Genomic DNA, 18,456 nt, shown 5'->3' with positions numbered 1-18,456 from the left:
GCTGCATTTCCCACCCTAGTCTTATACTCGAGTTAATAAGTTTTCCCAGTTTTTTTGGGATAAAATTAGGGGCCTCGGCTTCTATTCGGGTCGGCTTATACTCGAGTATATACGGTAATCAAATCAAATGCCTTCTAATTATCAACAGGAAATCAAACCTTGTGCAATCAGTAACCTTTTCCTACAGATGAATCTTACCAACAGGAAATCAAACCTTGTGCAATCAGTAACCTTTTCCTACAGATGAATCTTACCTGTAACAGTAAAAAAGAAATCTCTTAGTTAGATCTACTGTCCAGGAATTGTCTGACTTTTTTTTTTTTTTTTTTTTTTTAGCCCTCTGGGGAAACTGTTACACTCTCAGAAAATGTAGCATTTGTCTCAGAAGGAACAACAGGCCTGGTGACTTGGGAGGCAGCTCTTACATTGGCAGAATGGTCTATTGCACACATGGATATATTCAAAAACCGGTACCAAGACTTTTTTTCTCTAATTATCATCTGCATGCTTGTAACTCTGCACACTAGTTTTAAGCATGGTATATTATGCTATGATACTTTTATGATATTTTTTTGTATCAAAGTTGCCTCATCACAAACTGTTGCAATTGCATAAGTACTTATATATGCCATAGAATCAAAGCATAGGAATTTACATTTTAATGTTGCCAAAACCAGTGAAAATCTATTACTTGTTGAATATTGTATAACAGTGTTCCCCAACCCCCGGGCCGCGGACCGGTACCGGTCCGTGGATCAAACGGTACCGGGCCGCCCAGGGGTGTGGGGTGTGCGAGCCTGCCGGCTAATGCAGGGCTGGCATTGCCCAAGTGCCAGCCCTGCAATGTGCCTGCGGACCGGAGGGGAGATCAGAGATCTCCCTCCCCGGTCTGCAGGCACTGTGCTGGCAGCCGGCAGGGGAGGGAGTGAGAGAGGACCCGGGAGCTCTTACCTGCAGCTCCTCCGGGTCCTCCTCTCGCGAGATTTGGAGCGTTGCCGCGGTAACCACGGCAACGCTCCAAATCTCGCGAGAGTGAACTCTAGCCCTGTAACTGGGCTAGAGTTCACCTCACCACCACCGGACCACCAGGGAATCCCCACCGGACCACCAGGGACTAAGAAATGTCCCCCCTCCTCCCAGTAAAGGTAAGAAGGGAGGGGGGACATGAATATCTTAATTTTAATTAAATAAATTTTAAAAAAGCCTCCTTACCCCCCATACACACACTGCCCCATAAACACACTACACACACTGCCCCCACACACACACTACACACATTGCCCCATAAACACACTACACACACTGCCCCATACACACACTACACACTGCCCCATACACACACTACACACATTGCCCCACAAACACTGCCCCCATGCACACACTGCCCCACAAACACTGCCCCCATGCACACACTGCCCCACAAACACTGCCCCCATGCACACACTACACACACTGCCCCACAAACACTGCCCCCACGCACACACTACACACACTGCCCCACAAACACTGCCCCCATGCACACACTACACACACTGCCCTACACACACTGCCCCATACACACACTACACACATTGCCCCACAAACACTGCCCCATACACACTACACACATTGCCCCATACACACACTACACACACTGCCCCACAAACACTGCCCCCATACACACACTGCCCCACAAACACTGCCCCATACACACACTACACACATTGCCCCATACACACACTACAAACACTGCCCCATACACACACTACAAACACTGCCCCCATGCACACACTACACACACTGCCCCACAAACACTGCCCCATACACACACTACACACACTGCCCCACAAACACTGTCCCCATACACACACTGCCCCACACACACACTACACACATTGCCCCATACACACACTACAAACACTGCCCCATACACAGACTGCACACACTGCCCCACAAACACTGCCCCATACACAGACTGCACACACTGCCCCACAAACACACTACACACATTGCCCCATACACACACTGCCCCATACACACACTGCCCCATACACACACTGCCCCATACACACACTACCCCATACACACACTACCCCATACACACACTACACACACTGCCCCACAAACACTGCCCCCATACACACACTGCCCCACAAACATTGCCCCCATACACACACTGCACACACTGCCCCACAAACATTTCCCCCATACACACACTACACACACTGCCCCACAAACACTGCCCCCCACACACACACTGCAACTCTCACACACACTGCCACCCTCACATACACACTGCACCGTTCACACACACATACACACAATTTTGAGTCTATGTCTTTATGTGACTGTGTTTGTGATTTTCTGACTATGTATGTGTCTGCGTGTTTTTTTTAATATATGTGACTGTTTTTTTTTGTCTTATTAAATCAAAACAAGCGGGCCACGCAAAAATTATCAAACGTTTACCGGTCCGCGGCGATAAAAAGGTTGGGGAGCACTGTTGTATAACCCTCAACTGGAGAGGTAGAGCCTCACACAAGAAATTCCCCAGTTATATAGTATTACCTTTTCTTAGAAGGTTGAACGTCATGGAGCTCTGTTACGTTTATAGGAGCGAAAGGAAATATTTGATATACAATACACTTTAGTTTTATGAAAATTATAGAGAAATGGGGAAATGATTATCACATAGCTTTTTGTTATATTTGTTTGTAACCAATGTATCTAAAGACAAATACAAATCTTAAAGGGATGCTATAGGCATCAAAACAACTTTAGCTTAAAGGATCACTATAGGGTCAGGAACACAAACATGTATTCCTGACCCTATAGTATTAAAACCACCATCTAGCCCCCCTGGGCCCCTCATGTCTTTATAAATATAGAAAAATCTTACTGTATTCAAGCCTGAAGCTATAGGTCTGCATGCTGTTTGCCTCAGAAAAACAAGCTGTCTGCTGACATCATCAGAAGTAGTAGCCTGATCCAATCACAATGCTTCCCCATAGAATTGGCTGAGACTGACAAAGAGGCAGATCAGGGGCAGAGCCATCATGATTCAAAGACAGCCCTGGCCAATCAGCATCTCCTCATAGAGATGATTTGAATCATTTAATCTCTATGAGGAAAGTTCAGTGTCTGCATACAGAGGGAGATACTGAATGTTTGGATGCATTTTAGGCAGCCATGACCCAGGAAGGATCTCTAACAGCTATCTGAGGAGTGGCCAGTGAAGTTATGACTAGGCTGTAATGTTAACACTGCATTTTCTCTGAAAAGACAGTGTTTACAGCAAAAAGCCTGAAGGTAATAATTCTACTCACCAAAACAAATTAAATAAGCTGTAGTTGTTCTGGTGACTAGTGTCTCTTTATCTAAGAACAAGAGATTTTCTTCATAAGACAACTATAATTAAGGATTCACCCTTCGACTAGATTCTCTTTGGAGAGGCTAAAAATAAATCCTCAATAGTAAGAAGATCGTTGGAGGTATTGAACCAGGAGGTAAAACATAATACTATCTCTAGATGGGAAATTGAGTTAAATAAATCTTTTTCCTGTCAAGACTGGTTAAATTCATTTGAAACATTAAGGGAAATGATCCATTGTATAAATATGCAGGAAACATTTCTCAAAATTATCCATAGATGGTGTATGGTCCCTACAAAAACATGTAAATTTCATACAAATTCCTCAAATGTCTGTTGGCATTGTAACAACGAGTGTGGCTCATTTAAACATATTTGGTGGGATTGTATTGGTTTGGACACCCTTAAATAAGAAGTTTCTAAACTTTTTGTTGATGTAAAATTGAATATTACTTTATCCCCAGAATTCTTATTCCACCTAGAATTGCCCAAAATTGATAAATCATCTCTGTACTTGACCATACATGTCTTGATGGCTGTTAAATTCTGCATCGCCAGAAAATGGAAACAGAATATATCTCCTGCTAAAAAGAAAAAAGGAATAGGTCCCTTAATTAACCATCCAACTAGGAGGGCCTTATTCTGATTGTAATAACAAAAAAATGGTTCCCAAAGGAGGAACCCAAACTGTTGGAAAATCTTATTAACTACAGAGCTTGAAATAAAATGCCAGCAAAAGAAAGTAAAAAAAGAAAAACGGAAATAACTATTAAAATTGTAGGAGGAATTAAGCTAGTAAACTAAAAGGCCATGCACTCACCTGTAACCAGTGCTAGGGGAAATCCTTTATTAATTGCTAGATATATAGTGGGGCATGTCCCCTAATTATCTAACAGTAGGGGCCGACTTGTCTCTATATCAGGAGTGGATAAAGGGAATCTACCTAAATCCACATTAGAACAAAAGATGTTACTAATAGTGGTAACCTCTCTTATTTAGGTAGCAACAATATAACAATAATGTCCCTGAAAATAGATCAAAATTGAGACGTTATCGGAGGTATGAAGGGTGCGATATTAATCATCATCATGCACACAACACTCCTTATGTTGCTAGCAGGTAAAGACACCCCAACCCCAGCTAATTACAAAAGCTGCTTGGTTCAGTCGGTGCACCACACACACAGCGATGCCTTCAGAGACTTCATACACTTGTATGGCTAGAAGGACATAACGTAAACAAAAAATCATCCGTCCGTAGCCACTAACTGCTAGCTGCCTCCTACAGAAGATAACTAACAAGTCCTAATAGAGTCCCACATATTAACACCCCACACCACACCAAATAAAATAAAGAAAAAAGCGTATAAAACACCCAACGCGCCTTTCGGCGCAGCTCAGTGAGCCTTCGTCTGGGGCTAGTAAAAAGAGGCCCCCCATAATGGAGCTTTTTAAAAGCTGGCGCCAAATATGATTTGGAAAATGTGTTGTCTATCCTTACTTCAGATTTGTGCCGTGAACAGGCACATTGTAACTAAATCAGCAACCTAACTAAGTATTCTCCCTTTGATAAAGATGTGCTTCACCTCTAGATCGTGAAACTAATATATACAGTGAGGGGATATAAGTGTCCCTCGATGGAGAACTTTAACACTACTACGATCAGTCTAACCAGAGAGTGAGTGAGTAAGACCCCAAAGGTCTTGCCCCGAAAATTTCCCCCTCTCTCATCTGGGGGTTATAGTAAATGCCTAATTTGCCCAGTAATATACTGACAATTATGCTTTCGAGTCCGATCCTTATAAATGTATTGTAATAGAACATTTCTTAACGTTTTCTGTCCCTTGTAGACCTTATAAAAGGCCTTTTTCCTCACTGATAAAGACCTTAGCACTGGAATACCTATCTGTAATTCATTAAATCTAGCTACAACGTCAGGAGGCACAAAGCTAGCATGAGTAGCTGTAAAATTGAATTACTAAGGACCCTTAAAACCTTTGTCCGGTCTAAAAAGAGTCCTTAGGAAAGGTCAAAAAGGTCCTAATCAGTCGGAGAGCACATAGAGTATACTCTGCACAATGGCTGCTGGAGGAAGGGGGGGGTGGGGAAGAGGGGATGAGATAATTACAAGTAAATACAAGAAAAGTTATTTACGGGAATCCTATTGATGACATGTTAACAAGCTCAATATATGTACAAAACAACTTTGGGAATAGTAACAATTAGATAAAAGTATTTACATATATACATACAGAATGGGTGTACAGAGGCTACCCCACAATCACAAACTTTCTCTTATTCTTCAAAGCAGGAAAGGGAAAAAGGTGCACAAACAAAAGTAATCGATGAATGAGACGCCTAATGTAAAAATGGAGTGTATATAAACCCTTCATTTAAGCCAAGGAGTCTTTAATCTGAAAATCCAAAAGCACTCACTCTGTTTCAGGAGGCGGTCTAGGTCCCCCCCCTCTTTGGTCAAGTCTCACATGTTCGATCACTGCAAAACGTAAGTCCTGGGATCGACCAGAGTGATGTTCCCATAGATGTCTGGCTACTGGCGTTTCATTCTTGTATCTCATGGAGCGGATGTGTTCTAAAATCCGTAATTTGAAGCGCCTTAAGGTTTTTCAAACCTATCTCTTGCCACAAACACATGTTAAGAGATAGACGACCCCCATTGTATTACAATTAAATAAATCCTTAATTGGAATACCATAATCCCCAGGACTGTCTATGATGGTTTTTGAATCTCGTAGGATGAACTTACAAGCGGTGCACTTACCGCATTGGTAAGTGCCTTTAAGCATATTTTTTAGCCAAGTCCTGGTAGGTTTTTGTGGTGAAAGGTGGCTTGGTACTAAGAGATCCTTAAGGTTCTTGCCTCTTCTCGCAGTAAGCGATGCATATGGGGTTATTACATCCTGATATAGAGACAAGTCTGCCCCTACTGTTAGATATTTACAAGACATGCCCCACTATATATATACCTAGCAATTAATAAAGGATTTCCCCTAGCACTGGTTACAGGTGAGGGCATGACATTTTAGATTACTTGCTTAATTGCTACTACAATTTTAATAGTTATTTCTGGGGGTTTTTTTCCCTTTCTTTTGCTGGTATTTTATGTCAAGCTCTGTAATTAATAAGATTATCCAACATTTTGGGTTCCTCTTTTGGGAACCATTTTTTGTTATATCTCCTTCTATAACAGAGATTAAAATCCAGATTCAATACCAAGGCCTAATGGAAAAGGCAGTCTATTTTAAAGATAATAATATTGGTTCTTATAATAAGATATGGACAAAATGGTTCGATTGCTATAAAGAATAGAATACCCATATCTTAGTAGAACCAACAAACCCTGGCATAGATACTCTTGCATAGATACTCTTTTAGGGCAAATTCCTAATAATGTCTTTCCAAAATTGGCTCTAGATCTAATCAATGAATTAATATATTAAAGAGTGATACAGACTCTGTCCACTTCCCTTGATCTCGATAGTCGACCCCAAGTCTTTCATGTTTCTAAGTTGTAGGTTTTATTTATGTTTTTGTATTTTATATATATATTATGTGACTACTTAAGTGTTGAAAAAAGAGCATAACTAAAAATATATATTAATGCTTGATTTAATCTGTAAAAAAATCAAATCGAGAAACGAACTATAAGGTGACATTTTGACACGTTAATTTGGTTTGTATATGAAGGATGATGTTGAACTCATTTGTTTAATATTTCTTTGATACTTGTAAAACTTGTAAAAGCATAATGAAAATGAATAATAAAAAAAAGATTTTATATCCTGCTCTGTAAATTGCCCACGCACTGGAGGATGCAGCGCACTATTTACAGGAAGTGTTTAGGAAGTCTCTGTAAGCCATGTGCAGGTATATGCAAATAGGGCTATATTAACAAAATTATTTAACTCCTAAATGTCAGACAATTGAGCAGTGGGACTCCATGGGACACGATCTATACACCAAAATTACGCTTAAGTTGTTTTGATGCCTATATCATCCCTTTAAAGTAAAGTAAACATCCACCATATAAAGTCCACTAAATGGTTTTATTTTTAGTAGGGTAGGACATTTTAACAGTTTAATACAATATCATTTACAGGTCAATAATATGAAAATATTCCTTTTATGTTGACATTAATGTATAATAAATATATGCTAATTTTAATATAGTTTTAAAAAAAATAATAACTTTCTTCATCTGCCCTTAAGGGGTGTCACATGTGAAATAGTTGGCAGTTTGAGGATTTAAAATTTTTATGATATCCTAGTGCGGAATAGTTCATTTGAAACCTGCTCCCTTCATCCAGATTAGCTGTTTTCTGCCTGCAGAAGTTCTTACAAATGACAAACCTTTGAGAAACAATCCTTTGAAAAAAAAAAATCTTCATATAATAAAAATGTGGGAGAATCCATGGACCTTTCCAATAAATTCTTTTTTTTTTTTATTCTTTATTTTTGCTTGTGCATAAAGTTACAGTGGATCCTGCATCGCCACAACAGCGAATGCGAGGGTTGCAGTACATTTAATGATACATGTTGAGTAGCATTGAAAACTGTTAAAGACATTACTTTGCATCATTTGAGGGGTTAGCACGAATTTTTATATTGAAGGTATTGTAGTTAGTTAAGCAGTTAAACATAATATAGCAATGACGAGTAAACCAAGAAGTCATTTTAGATATAGGCGATCTGAGTAGTTTAAAATAATGTGGCTGAAAAACATAAACATAGTAGGTAAATTAGTAGCCCTGGTGGACAGTACAACAGCGAGCATCAGCCATACAGGTACATTAAGTAAGACTTTGTTTGCCTGCGTGGGATCATCGAAGTTCCGCTCAACATTTGGCGTTATCGAAGAAAGATGCACAATTTTATATTTTATAAAAAGCTAAAGGCATGAAGCATGTTAGGTACAGTGTTTAGTTAGGCTGGTATGACCATGGAGAGGTGCCTCCAGGGGAAGGAGCCCGCCCTGTCCCATCTATCTATATAATTACCGCATGCATATTATAAAAATTTGTCGTGGGGTAACAGGTTACCTGACGTCATACATAGCGGTCAATTAGAGTATGGCATTGCAACGTTGGAGCACAGTTTTATAGTCATCATAATAAACATGTTTAGGTCATCATATAACGGTAACTGAAAGAGATCTAACATATTAAATCTACAATATACAGTATTGATTAGTTGTGTGCTTTATGTAGTATGTGAGATTAACTTTAAAGGCATGCAACTAAAGTTTTATAGTAACTAAATAAAAACAGCAAAAAGCTGAAAATACAGGTTCCCGCTGGAGCTAGAGACAGTGTTGCCCAACTGAGCCATCTTAGATAGGGATTAAAAAAGTGGTTTATATCTAAATAATATCATGAGCTGCTTGCAGATTAAGTAATGCAAGATGGCAACCACATGGGATCAGACAGAGCGCGAGTAAGAATGAGCTAGTGTAAATTTTGCCTTTCAGAGTTAAAATAAACTTTGCATTGAATGGTCCAGTGCATGGGTTTGCTTAGCCAATGCCCATTAATGGCAGGCTGCTAGCCCCTGAAAACATAAGTCCACCTTTCAGTGTGTGCGGTCGCTGCCAGCCACGAATGCCTGCGTGCTCCTGCATCCCGCCGCCAGACGAGCAGCAGAGTCCCTTAACCGGCCCCGGGCCGGTCTGGGTATTCCTCGTGATCGTTGCCACCAGGAGTGCACCGTTCAAAAGGCGGGTTGTAAGCAGTGATTTATTGCTGCGATCTGCTTTCTGCGGGAGTGTATGGCTGTTCCGCCGCTAGGTGCTGGTCGTTTGTTGCTGGGGCTGCTGAGTGATGGGCAGGTTGGGTTCTGTTCAGGGGCATGAGATCGTTTGTAGCTTTGTGTGGGGGACCCGGTGCTTGTGCCCGCCCTTTTGAGTTTCGGCTCCGTTGCAATCTGAGGGCCGCTCTGGAGTCGCGGTGTGGGTTACCCTGCAGGCTGCGCCGAGTGGCCGGGTGGATCCATGCCGTCACCTCTCTCATAGCTATCCTGTATAGCTGTCTCTGGGTCTTGAGTCTCGCCCACAGGTAGGTACTTAGTTGGTTTATGTACTCCAGTGCGTGCTTGGGCGGTTTAATTAGTGTGTGCTTGGTCCTGGGCTGCATCCATGCCGCCATCTTTGCTGGGCCCAGTAGGTCTTGTTTGGTTGAAAGCTTATTCATCCCCCTGCGGGGTCTGCTAGTTTTTTTGTCACTTGATTTATTGCTTGTGCCGGGATATCCCTCACCGGCGAGGGGGGGGATTTCGAGCGTTGCAATATTTTCCCGCTGGTCCGTCGGCGGGGAGGTCGGCCGCCTCTCCCACGCCAGCACGCACTGGTAGGCTGCAAATCTGCGTCTGCTTCGGAGTGTCTCTCTGAGTCCGGTGGTCCGGCCAGATAAGTCCCCGGTTGTCACCGCTGCTCTGTTGTGCCAGATTAGGAAGCTCAGTGTGAGTTATTGATTAATAGTCGCTTGTTTGCAGGTTTTTCTCACGAGCTCCGGTGTAGTGCGACCAGTCTGCTCAGCGGTCAGGCCCCGCCCCCATAAATTCCTTTTTTAAATCATTAAAGGAACACTATAGTCACCTAAATTACTTTAGCTAAATAAAGCAGTTTTAGTGTATAGATCATTCCCCTGCAATTTCACTGCTCAATTCACTGTCATTTAGGAGTTAAATCACTTTGTTTCTGTTTATGCAGCCCTAGCCACACCTCCCCTGGCTATGATTGACAGAGCCTGCATGAAAAAAAAAACTGGTTTCACTTTCAAACAGATGTAATTTACCTTAAATAATTGTATCTTAATCTCTAAATTGAACTTTAATCACATACAGGAGGCTCTTGCAGGGTCTAGCAAGCTATTAACATAGCAGGGAATAAGAAAATCTTAATTAAACAGAACTTGCAATAAAGAAAGCCTAAATAGGGTTCTCTTTACAGGAAGTGTTTATGGAAGGCTGTGCAAGTCACATGCAGGGAGGTGTGACTAGGGTTCATAAACAAAGGGATTTAACTCCTAAATGGCAGAGGATTGAGCAGTGAGGCTGCAGGGGCATGTTCTATACACCAATACTGCTTCATTAAGCTAAAGTTGTGCAGGTGACTATGGTGTCCCTTTAACCCCTTAAAGACACATGACATGTGTGACATGTCATGATTCCCTTTTATTCCAGAAGTTTGGTCCTTAAGGGGTTAACAGTGACTAGCCCATGGTCTCATTCAAATACATGCTGCCAGACCTGATATATTGTTAAAGGGACACTATAGTCACCAGAACAACTACCGCTTAATGTATTTGTTCTCAAGAGTATAGCCTTTCCCTGCAGCCTTTTTGCAGTAAACAATGTCTTTACAGAGAAAAGACAGTGTTTGCATTGCAGCCTAGAGATACTGATTGGCCAGGGTGGCATTTGGCTCCTCCATCGACACACCCCCATGGCTGAGATAATCAGAATTGACTATCTCAATGGGAAAGCATTGTGATTGGCTAAGATCATCACTTCTGATATCAGCCAAGGAAGCAGATCAGGGGCAGAATCAGCACCAGCAGATTGTAATAAAGGTAAGATTTTACTATATTTCACTATAGAGTCAGAAATACATGTTTGTGTTTTTGACTCTATAGTGTTCCTTTAAGAATATGTTTCTAAATTCTGTGTAACATTTTCATTTTATTACATTTTTAGAACTATTTTAGAGCTGGGAAGTGGTGTTGGCCTCACTGGAATTGCAGTATGCAAGAGCTGTATTCCAAAGAAATATGTATTTAGTGACTGTCACCATCGAGTTTTGAAACAACTAACCGAGAACATCTGTTTGAATGGCTTCCAACTAAGTGAAGAACAAAAGTCCCAATCTAAAGAGCAATTCCTTTCAGATACTGAACATGGGAAATCTGCAGACAATGTTAAAATATCAGTTATCGATCTTCATTGGGAATCGGTTACAGAAAAACAATTTTTACACATCCAAACTGATGTGGATGTGGTTATTGCGTCAGGTAACTATACACCGTAACCGTTTGATAGTGTGTGTATGTGTCTGTGTACAATACCCAAGAATTCTGCACTTGACAACTATATGTAGAATACTTGCTGCAGTGCTAAATCCAGCCAAAAACTAAGCAGCAAAATGGGAAAGCACTCAATGCATTTGTTTAAGCGGGAATAACAATGTTTTTTTTTTGCACATTTAATCCATAGTCAAGGTTTCAGTCCCATGCATGGATTTTTCTTGTAACATAAGGTACAATGACCACTTAATAAAGCCAAGAAAACAAAACTGGGGGTTAAATCTTTGAAATAGAGACTTGGTGATACGTGCATTGAGAAACATCTCCCAGTAACCCGGATAACCAGTAAACAGAAAAATACACCAGTGTGCAAAGATGAAAAAGAGAGCATTAGCCCCCGAAGAATAAATCTATGGAAAAACCACACCATGCAAAGGATAGGTCGTCTTTTGAGCATAGAAAATAGTTATTTTGATGAATAGGTAAGTCCGTAGAACCCACTTATCAATTTTGCCATTATTGGACAGATACAAATTATCTTTGACTAAGAACCTTCAAGCACACAGGTTTTAGTGAATAAGGGACATTGACCATCCCCAGGCAACATCAAAAATATGAGTATGTAGTGGTGTTAGGTAGAGTCTTTAAGTTCGAGGTTGCTAATTAATATGTTATGCATAGTGTCTTAAGCATGTTTAAGCTAGGCATTTCAAACTCTTAACAGCCAAAGTCATACAACAGGACATGTGGCTATTGTTTTGGACATAAGACTAGAATAATATATGCTTTGGCAAAATATGCAATGATATGCACAATAGAACAAGAAATAATTTGTGGCACATCATCAAGGACATCTGTCTGGAATACATAAACCTGGGTTTCCTCTTGGAACTGTTCAATAGTTAATGTAAGCCATAAGATGGTAAAGTCTGAAACAAGATGCAGTCAAGTAAGGAGCACTCACATGGGCTATCATACGTATATGTAAAAAATATATAGATTAAGGAACAGCGCACACACAAAAATACAGCTTTAAATTTTATTAGGCCACTTAAAATTGCCTATCTCAGCAAACAAATTTGTGGATTTAGTTACTGCCTACTGTCTCAAGTTAAGTTCTTTTTGTGTGTTTTTCTTACCTTTTCCTCTGTCCCTGCATCATCTGGCTCTTACTTCCATACCAGACATTTCTGCTTAAATCTTCCGGTACCTGTACATGCATCAGTCCACTAACTCCCACAATAACTGCCATATCACCAATACCAGTTTCTTTTTTTTTACATCTGTACCGCTTGCTCTATTTCCTCCACATTAGTAAAGAGACTCTAAATCCCACACTTTTAGAGTCATCATTTTTTTGCCCCATCAATACTGGATGCCTTATTCATGGTCTCTTTTTATCCTTTTCCAATAAGTTTGTGCAAATAATGAAAAGTAACTCATTCACTATTTCCAAGTGTTTATTTGTTGTTGTTTTTTTTAAACAAAATGTTATAAACAATGTAAATTGTATTAAAAAAAAAAAGTTCTAAAAATGTGCACCCTCCCAGCAGTCGGCAACAAACTGGGCACTCTTCCTTACTTGTTTTGAGTGCTTGTTCGATGTGGCAATGTGGGAGGCAGTGCTTCTATTAGTGTGGCAACTGCTGTACATGTCCTGTAAGACCCCAGCGAGTCTCTTTGAACAGCACTGGTTTTACCTAGGACATAGTAGTGAGAATAACCAAAATGTGGAGTGGAACTGTGGGAACCTTATCAGTATTATTGGAGGGGGTTCACTAGAACATTCTAGTAAAGTGAGAATTCAAAGTTTAAGATAAAAGTTGCCGAACTGAAAACATTCTCTAAGCCAGTTATATTTAATTATTTTGAATTTCAAATTGACTTTGAATTCTCACTAGTGAATAAAAATGTAGCTCCCCTTGCTGCTTAGTTGTGAATGAAGGTCTGCAGGTGTGGAGGAGAAAGGAGGCACAGTAGTGAGAGCTGCACAGCCTCTTGAGCTCTCTGCTTCAAAAGCAAAGGTGGTAAGTGATCTGTCTCTTGGGACAGAAGGGCGGGTCTGTCAACTCAAGTGACAAAGATGTTTTAATGGCTGTTGGTCTATGAGGAGAGCTGTGTTGTAAATGGGGAGATGTAAGTATTTAATCTTGCCAACCCAGCATCCTAAAATGCAAAACAGAAAGCAGGCTCTGCTGGAACACGCCACTCCTGGTTTTCCACTGATGGAATATGTCCATCTAAAATTTTGGTTATGACTGTCTTTGTGAATGAGATTAGTCTGAAATTGGAATAGTTAACCCTGTAATGACACAAGTGAGCTAAAAGTTGTAACCTTATCACATAGGGCTAGCTATTACTGTACTTTATTGTATCCATTCTCAATGTTTTCTTACATTCTGTATTGACAGAAGGTATTTGACTTTATAACCTGTCAAGCACAGGTTTCATTGTAAGGGACTGGATTGATGGGTTTTCTCCGACATGAACACACTTCTTAGACCAAGTGCTAGACCACCATCTTTGTGGAGGAGGATAGGAAGAGTCAAAAGGGCATAAATACCATGGTACAGTATGGATGTTGGGCAGAAAGCAGGATATAGGAGAGGGAGAGAGGAGATGAAAACAGTGAAGGAAGGTAAAGAAAGAGGGCAATGTGACCAGACTAGTGAAGCAAATAAAATGGGAAAGAGAGGGATTTGATTAGAAGAGGTGGTTAGAAACCATGTGATATATTTACATCAGATAATTACATGTTATTAAAAAGGGAAGAGGCATAGAGTGAATGATCTGAAATTTGGAATGGTGGGGAAATTAAATTGGCAGTGAAACGGAAGCATGTACAGAGTAGACAGAAATACGATGGGCATATATATATGCCGCAAACAAGCTTGCAGAGATAAAAAAATTATTTTATTTCACTTTTTTGGAAAAAACAGCCCACTTTCCTAGCCATACATATATATTGGGGCACAAAATATTTCTAACAATAAATCTGCTTTTGACTGGCTTGCTGTATGTTTCTATGAACAAGCAATGCATAGTGTAGTAATGGTTTTACACATTATTCACATGATTGCAGTTTTTTTTTTTTTTTTTTTTGCATGTCTGACATGTGCGTTTAATGCTTGTGTATTCCACTTTTGTCTTTCCAGATGTGATTTATGATCCAGAGATAATTATATCTTTATCCAAATTCTTAAACAAATTGTTCATGTGCATGAAAAATGGAAGGGTTCTGGAAGTGTTTATAGCGTCTACAATTCGAAATCCTGAAACATATAGTTTTTTTAAAACCTCCCTTGGTAAGTAATGTATGCAATAACACTAGTAATGCTTTTTATGTTTTATTCTCTCTCTTTATCTCTCTCCAAATAACCCACTAAAGGTTGTAAGCAAAACTAAATATAACCAATTTTCCTTTATGTAAAGCAGCAGTAAAAATCATTGAGAGTAGACTGTTATTGAGCTACTTCTCCAGCTTTAACATTGGAAGCAAAGGGTAGACTTAATAATTTTACTTGATCTCCAGCCCACTAACTCATAAAGCGTTTCTTATAAAGGCTTGGGCAGAAACTTTTTTTTTTTTTTTTTGTAGTTCCATTCTGGTGGACGGTAATTAAAGTTTCTGTTTTAATTATAACACCTCCTCCTATTGACCTGTGTCAGTTGGAGGCCCTCAAGGCTTCTGCCCCCTCTTTTTTTTTTTTTTTTTCCTCGCTGTACTGCCTCTCTAGGCACACGTCCATTCTTTTGAATTCTAGTGCCACCTTTATGCTGATGACTCCCTCTCTCTGGAACATGTCACCAGCTGCCTCTTCCCATCTCAAAATGGATGTCCTCCTACCTTCTAAAGCTCAATCTTTCTAAAACAAAGCTTCTCATTTTCCCTTTTTATAATATTAATCTTCCTCTGTCACTCTTCCTGCAAATCAACCCATTATTGCAAGCTTTTTGCTTTGCTATTATTTGGTCTCACTGTTACACTTTATATCCAGTCTGTCACCAAATCCTGTAATTTTTACCCTATTAAACATGGCCCTTATTTATGCCTTTTTTTCTGACTAATGATGCTACTAAAGAGCTTGTTCATAATTTCCTGGATCAGTTGCTACAGTTCTCTCTGTACAGTCGAAAATGAATGCTGCTTCCAAGCTTATTTTTCATCTCTCCTCTCACTCCTTTCTTCTTTTGTAATCATTACACTGGCTTTATGAACCTCTAGAATTCAATTCAAGATACTAATACTCACATACAACACTCTTAAAGGAACAAACCTATTCCGAACACTAGAGTTAAAGGACTACTATAGGCACCCAGACCACTTCAGCTCAATGAAGTGGTCTGGGTGTCAGGTCCCTCTAGTTTTAACCCTGCAGCTGAAAACCTTGCAGTTTTTCAGAGAAACTGTTATGTGTCACTGAGGGTTAATCCAGCCTCTAGTGGCTGTCTCACTGACAGCCGCTAGAGGCGCTTCTGCGATTCTCACTGTGATTTCCTCACTCCTCCAGTTTACAACACAGAATCCTGCAGCACTGTTTGTGTGTAAAGCATCTCAGAACATGAATCATAAAAGGCAACGCTTATGCCATATATTTCAAATTTAGCACTGGTGGTAGCAGAATAAGTATCTGAAAAACCATTTAAGGGACTAACTAAAATTGAAGCATCAATTGTATGGTGTAGTTTGGTAATGAAATATTGAATGCTTGTTCAACACATTTGTTTTGTTTTTGAATTAGATGAACATGGTCTGAGTTGGGAAGTAGTTCTTGGTCATGAGAAGACTTCATTATCACAAGATTCAAACTACTGTGTAGAAATCTTGAAAATCACATCAGTTGTAAAATGATTATGATTTGTTAATGATATATTAAAGTGTTTTAATAATGGATCTTGTAAAATGTCTGTTACTAAGTAGAGTATAAAACAACACTGGTGATGATGTAAAACATTTCTCAAAGGAACACTCGAAGCACGATAAGTGGGAATCATACTCTATATGTAGTTATACCATTTAAGTAAGTGCTCTATAAATAAAACAAAACACAATGGTATGCAGTAGTTTACAGAGCACAATATAATAATTGTGTGCACCGAAGGGCAGCAAAATTTTAATCTTGAAATTCCTCAATATCCACTAAACCAGAACAAAAGTTAAGAAATTAATGGATGCGCCACTAAACAAAAAATATGTAGATCACTCAAATCACTACTTCCTACAGGTATAACTCCAAGATTTCCTCAGATCATTATATATAAATATACATATATATATATTTGTAGTCGGGGACATTAAGACATTAATAATATTTCAATATAAGTAGAAGAAAGCACCATTTGGTTGTGGTGTGCCGGAACCAATGTATGGGTAGGCCTGTAATAAAAGAGGGCCTACCCATGAATTGTGCTAAAGGGGAGAGGTGGGAGGGATGAACCCAGCGGTGACTGTTCTGTCATGGAGGGGGCCTGAGTTTTTATAGCCGGGTAACCCCTCCCACAATTACAGGCTACGCCTTTATATTTGTAGTCGGGGACATTTAAGCCGTAATAATGCAATATAAGTAGAAGAAAGCACCAGTCAGTTGTGGTTTGCCGGAACCGACATATGGGGTAGGCCTGTAGTAAAAGAGGGCGAAAAGTTGATTTATACATATAACCTTTATCACACATATATTTACAAAGCTAAATCTTTAAATGCTAATCTTAGGTTAAGGTGGCAAGTTAAGGTGTTGTGAGCCACGAGGCCATTTAGTGCAGGATTAAGTCTTGGTATGAGTAAGTGCTGACCGGACTGATGTTGGCTGTAGGGTGTGTTCTGAAGAAATCCTGAAAATTAGAACTAGACAATGCATCAACAGATAGAAAACTAAGCCACGTGCATAGGTCTGCTTTAGCGTGTATCTAGGGGAACCAAACTCTAGTCAGTATGGCTTGTAACAAGATTGAGTCTAGATGAACTCCTGCGAAAGTAAGGTTAGTCGGAGGGCCATTTGTTTGTCCTGAGAAGTGTGACACCTATAGTTGAAATAGAGCCATTGTCTTATAAATGCTAATAGGTGTGCACTGAGGCTTTCTATAGTGAGTAAGTCATCTAGATAATGTATGACTGATGGGCATTTGGAAATGTTGAGGAGTAGCCAACATAACGTGTCAGCAAACACGTTGAATAATTTTGGACTACTCTTAGCACCAAAAGTCAATCTTGTGGCAAAGTAGTATTTGTTCTTCCACAGTATGCCATGTACGTGACAGAGTGACGGATGTATGGGTAAAAACTTGAAGGCGTTGGAAATATCAGTTTTCTCTAACCAGGCTCCTACACCTACCTTCAATATAGCATGAATGGCATCATCTACTGTGGTATATTTTGTTCTCTTATCTTCTTAAGACCCCTGCAGTTCTTTTATATACAGGCTGGAATGAAGGGATAAGAATCCGCCTAAAGAAAGATATATATATATATATATATATATATATATATATATATATATATATATATATATATATATATATATAGCCTTACAAAATTTAATTAAATCTAATCTAATTAATTTTAGGGAGGAACGTGGCATACAAATGAAAGGCTATTAAAGGAATAGGAGTATGGTCTAATTAATTGACTATCTGATTAGCCCTGTCAAGGATACAAATTGATAGGCTTTTTATAAATTATGTCAACTAGAAGAAACTAAGAAAATAAATCGATTCTCAGTAAAGACAAAGATAAAGAGCAAAAGGAGAAGACTGAAAGAAAAGATACCAAAATAGAAAAAAGACTTTCTAACTTCTTTACTCCCCAAACGGATAAACCACTAGCAGAAATATCTGTAAAAGAAACTAACCTGACGACAGGTGAGAAACAAATAATCCAATTAGAAACATCACAAATGGATAACACGCTGGTCTCACCAGAGTTCCTAAAAAGTTGCTTTGACCAGCAACTTTTAGCAATAAAACAAGAAATTTATAACAATAATGCTGAATTAAAAAGGATATAAAAGAGATTGACCATAGGATTAACCAAGCTGAAAAAAAATTGGATCTAACTGATGCCATAATTAAAAACCAA

The 18,456-nt window shown here is 39.5% G+C and overlaps 1 protein-coding gene across 2 annotated transcripts in view; it reads left to right on the top strand.

Moving 5' to 3' along the window:
• EEF2KMT (eukaryotic elongation factor 2 lysine methyltransferase) overlaps positions 1–16,276 on the top strand; it is a 61,369-nt gene extending 45,093 nt beyond the window's left edge. For both annotated transcript variants that reach the window (XM_063428827.1, XM_063428826.1), the window contains 4 exons: positions 337–470; positions 11,059–11,372; positions 14,540–14,689; positions 16,127–16,276. In XM_063428827.1, the coding sequence (XP_063284897.1) occupies positions 337–470; positions 11,059–11,372; positions 14,540–14,689; positions 16,127–16,236 (708 nt within the window). In that variant the 3' untranslated portion in view covers positions 16,237–16,276. The remainder of the gene's footprint in view (positions 1–336; positions 471–11,058; positions 11,373–14,539; positions 14,690–16,126) is intronic.
• Positions 16,277–18,456: the final 2,180 nt, after the last annotated feature.

The sequence above is a fragment of the Pelobates fuscus genome, chromosome 8, assembly GCF_036172605.1.
Source record: "Pelobates fuscus isolate aPelFus1 chromosome 8, aPelFus1.pri, whole genome shotgun sequence".
In the NCBI taxonomy this organism is placed as follows: domain Eukaryota; kingdom Metazoa; phylum Chordata; class Amphibia; order Anura; family Pelobatidae; genus Pelobates; species Pelobates fuscus.
The sequence above is the reverse complement of the archived record's forward strand: the minus strand, read 5'-3'. Positions and strand labels throughout refer to the sequence as shown.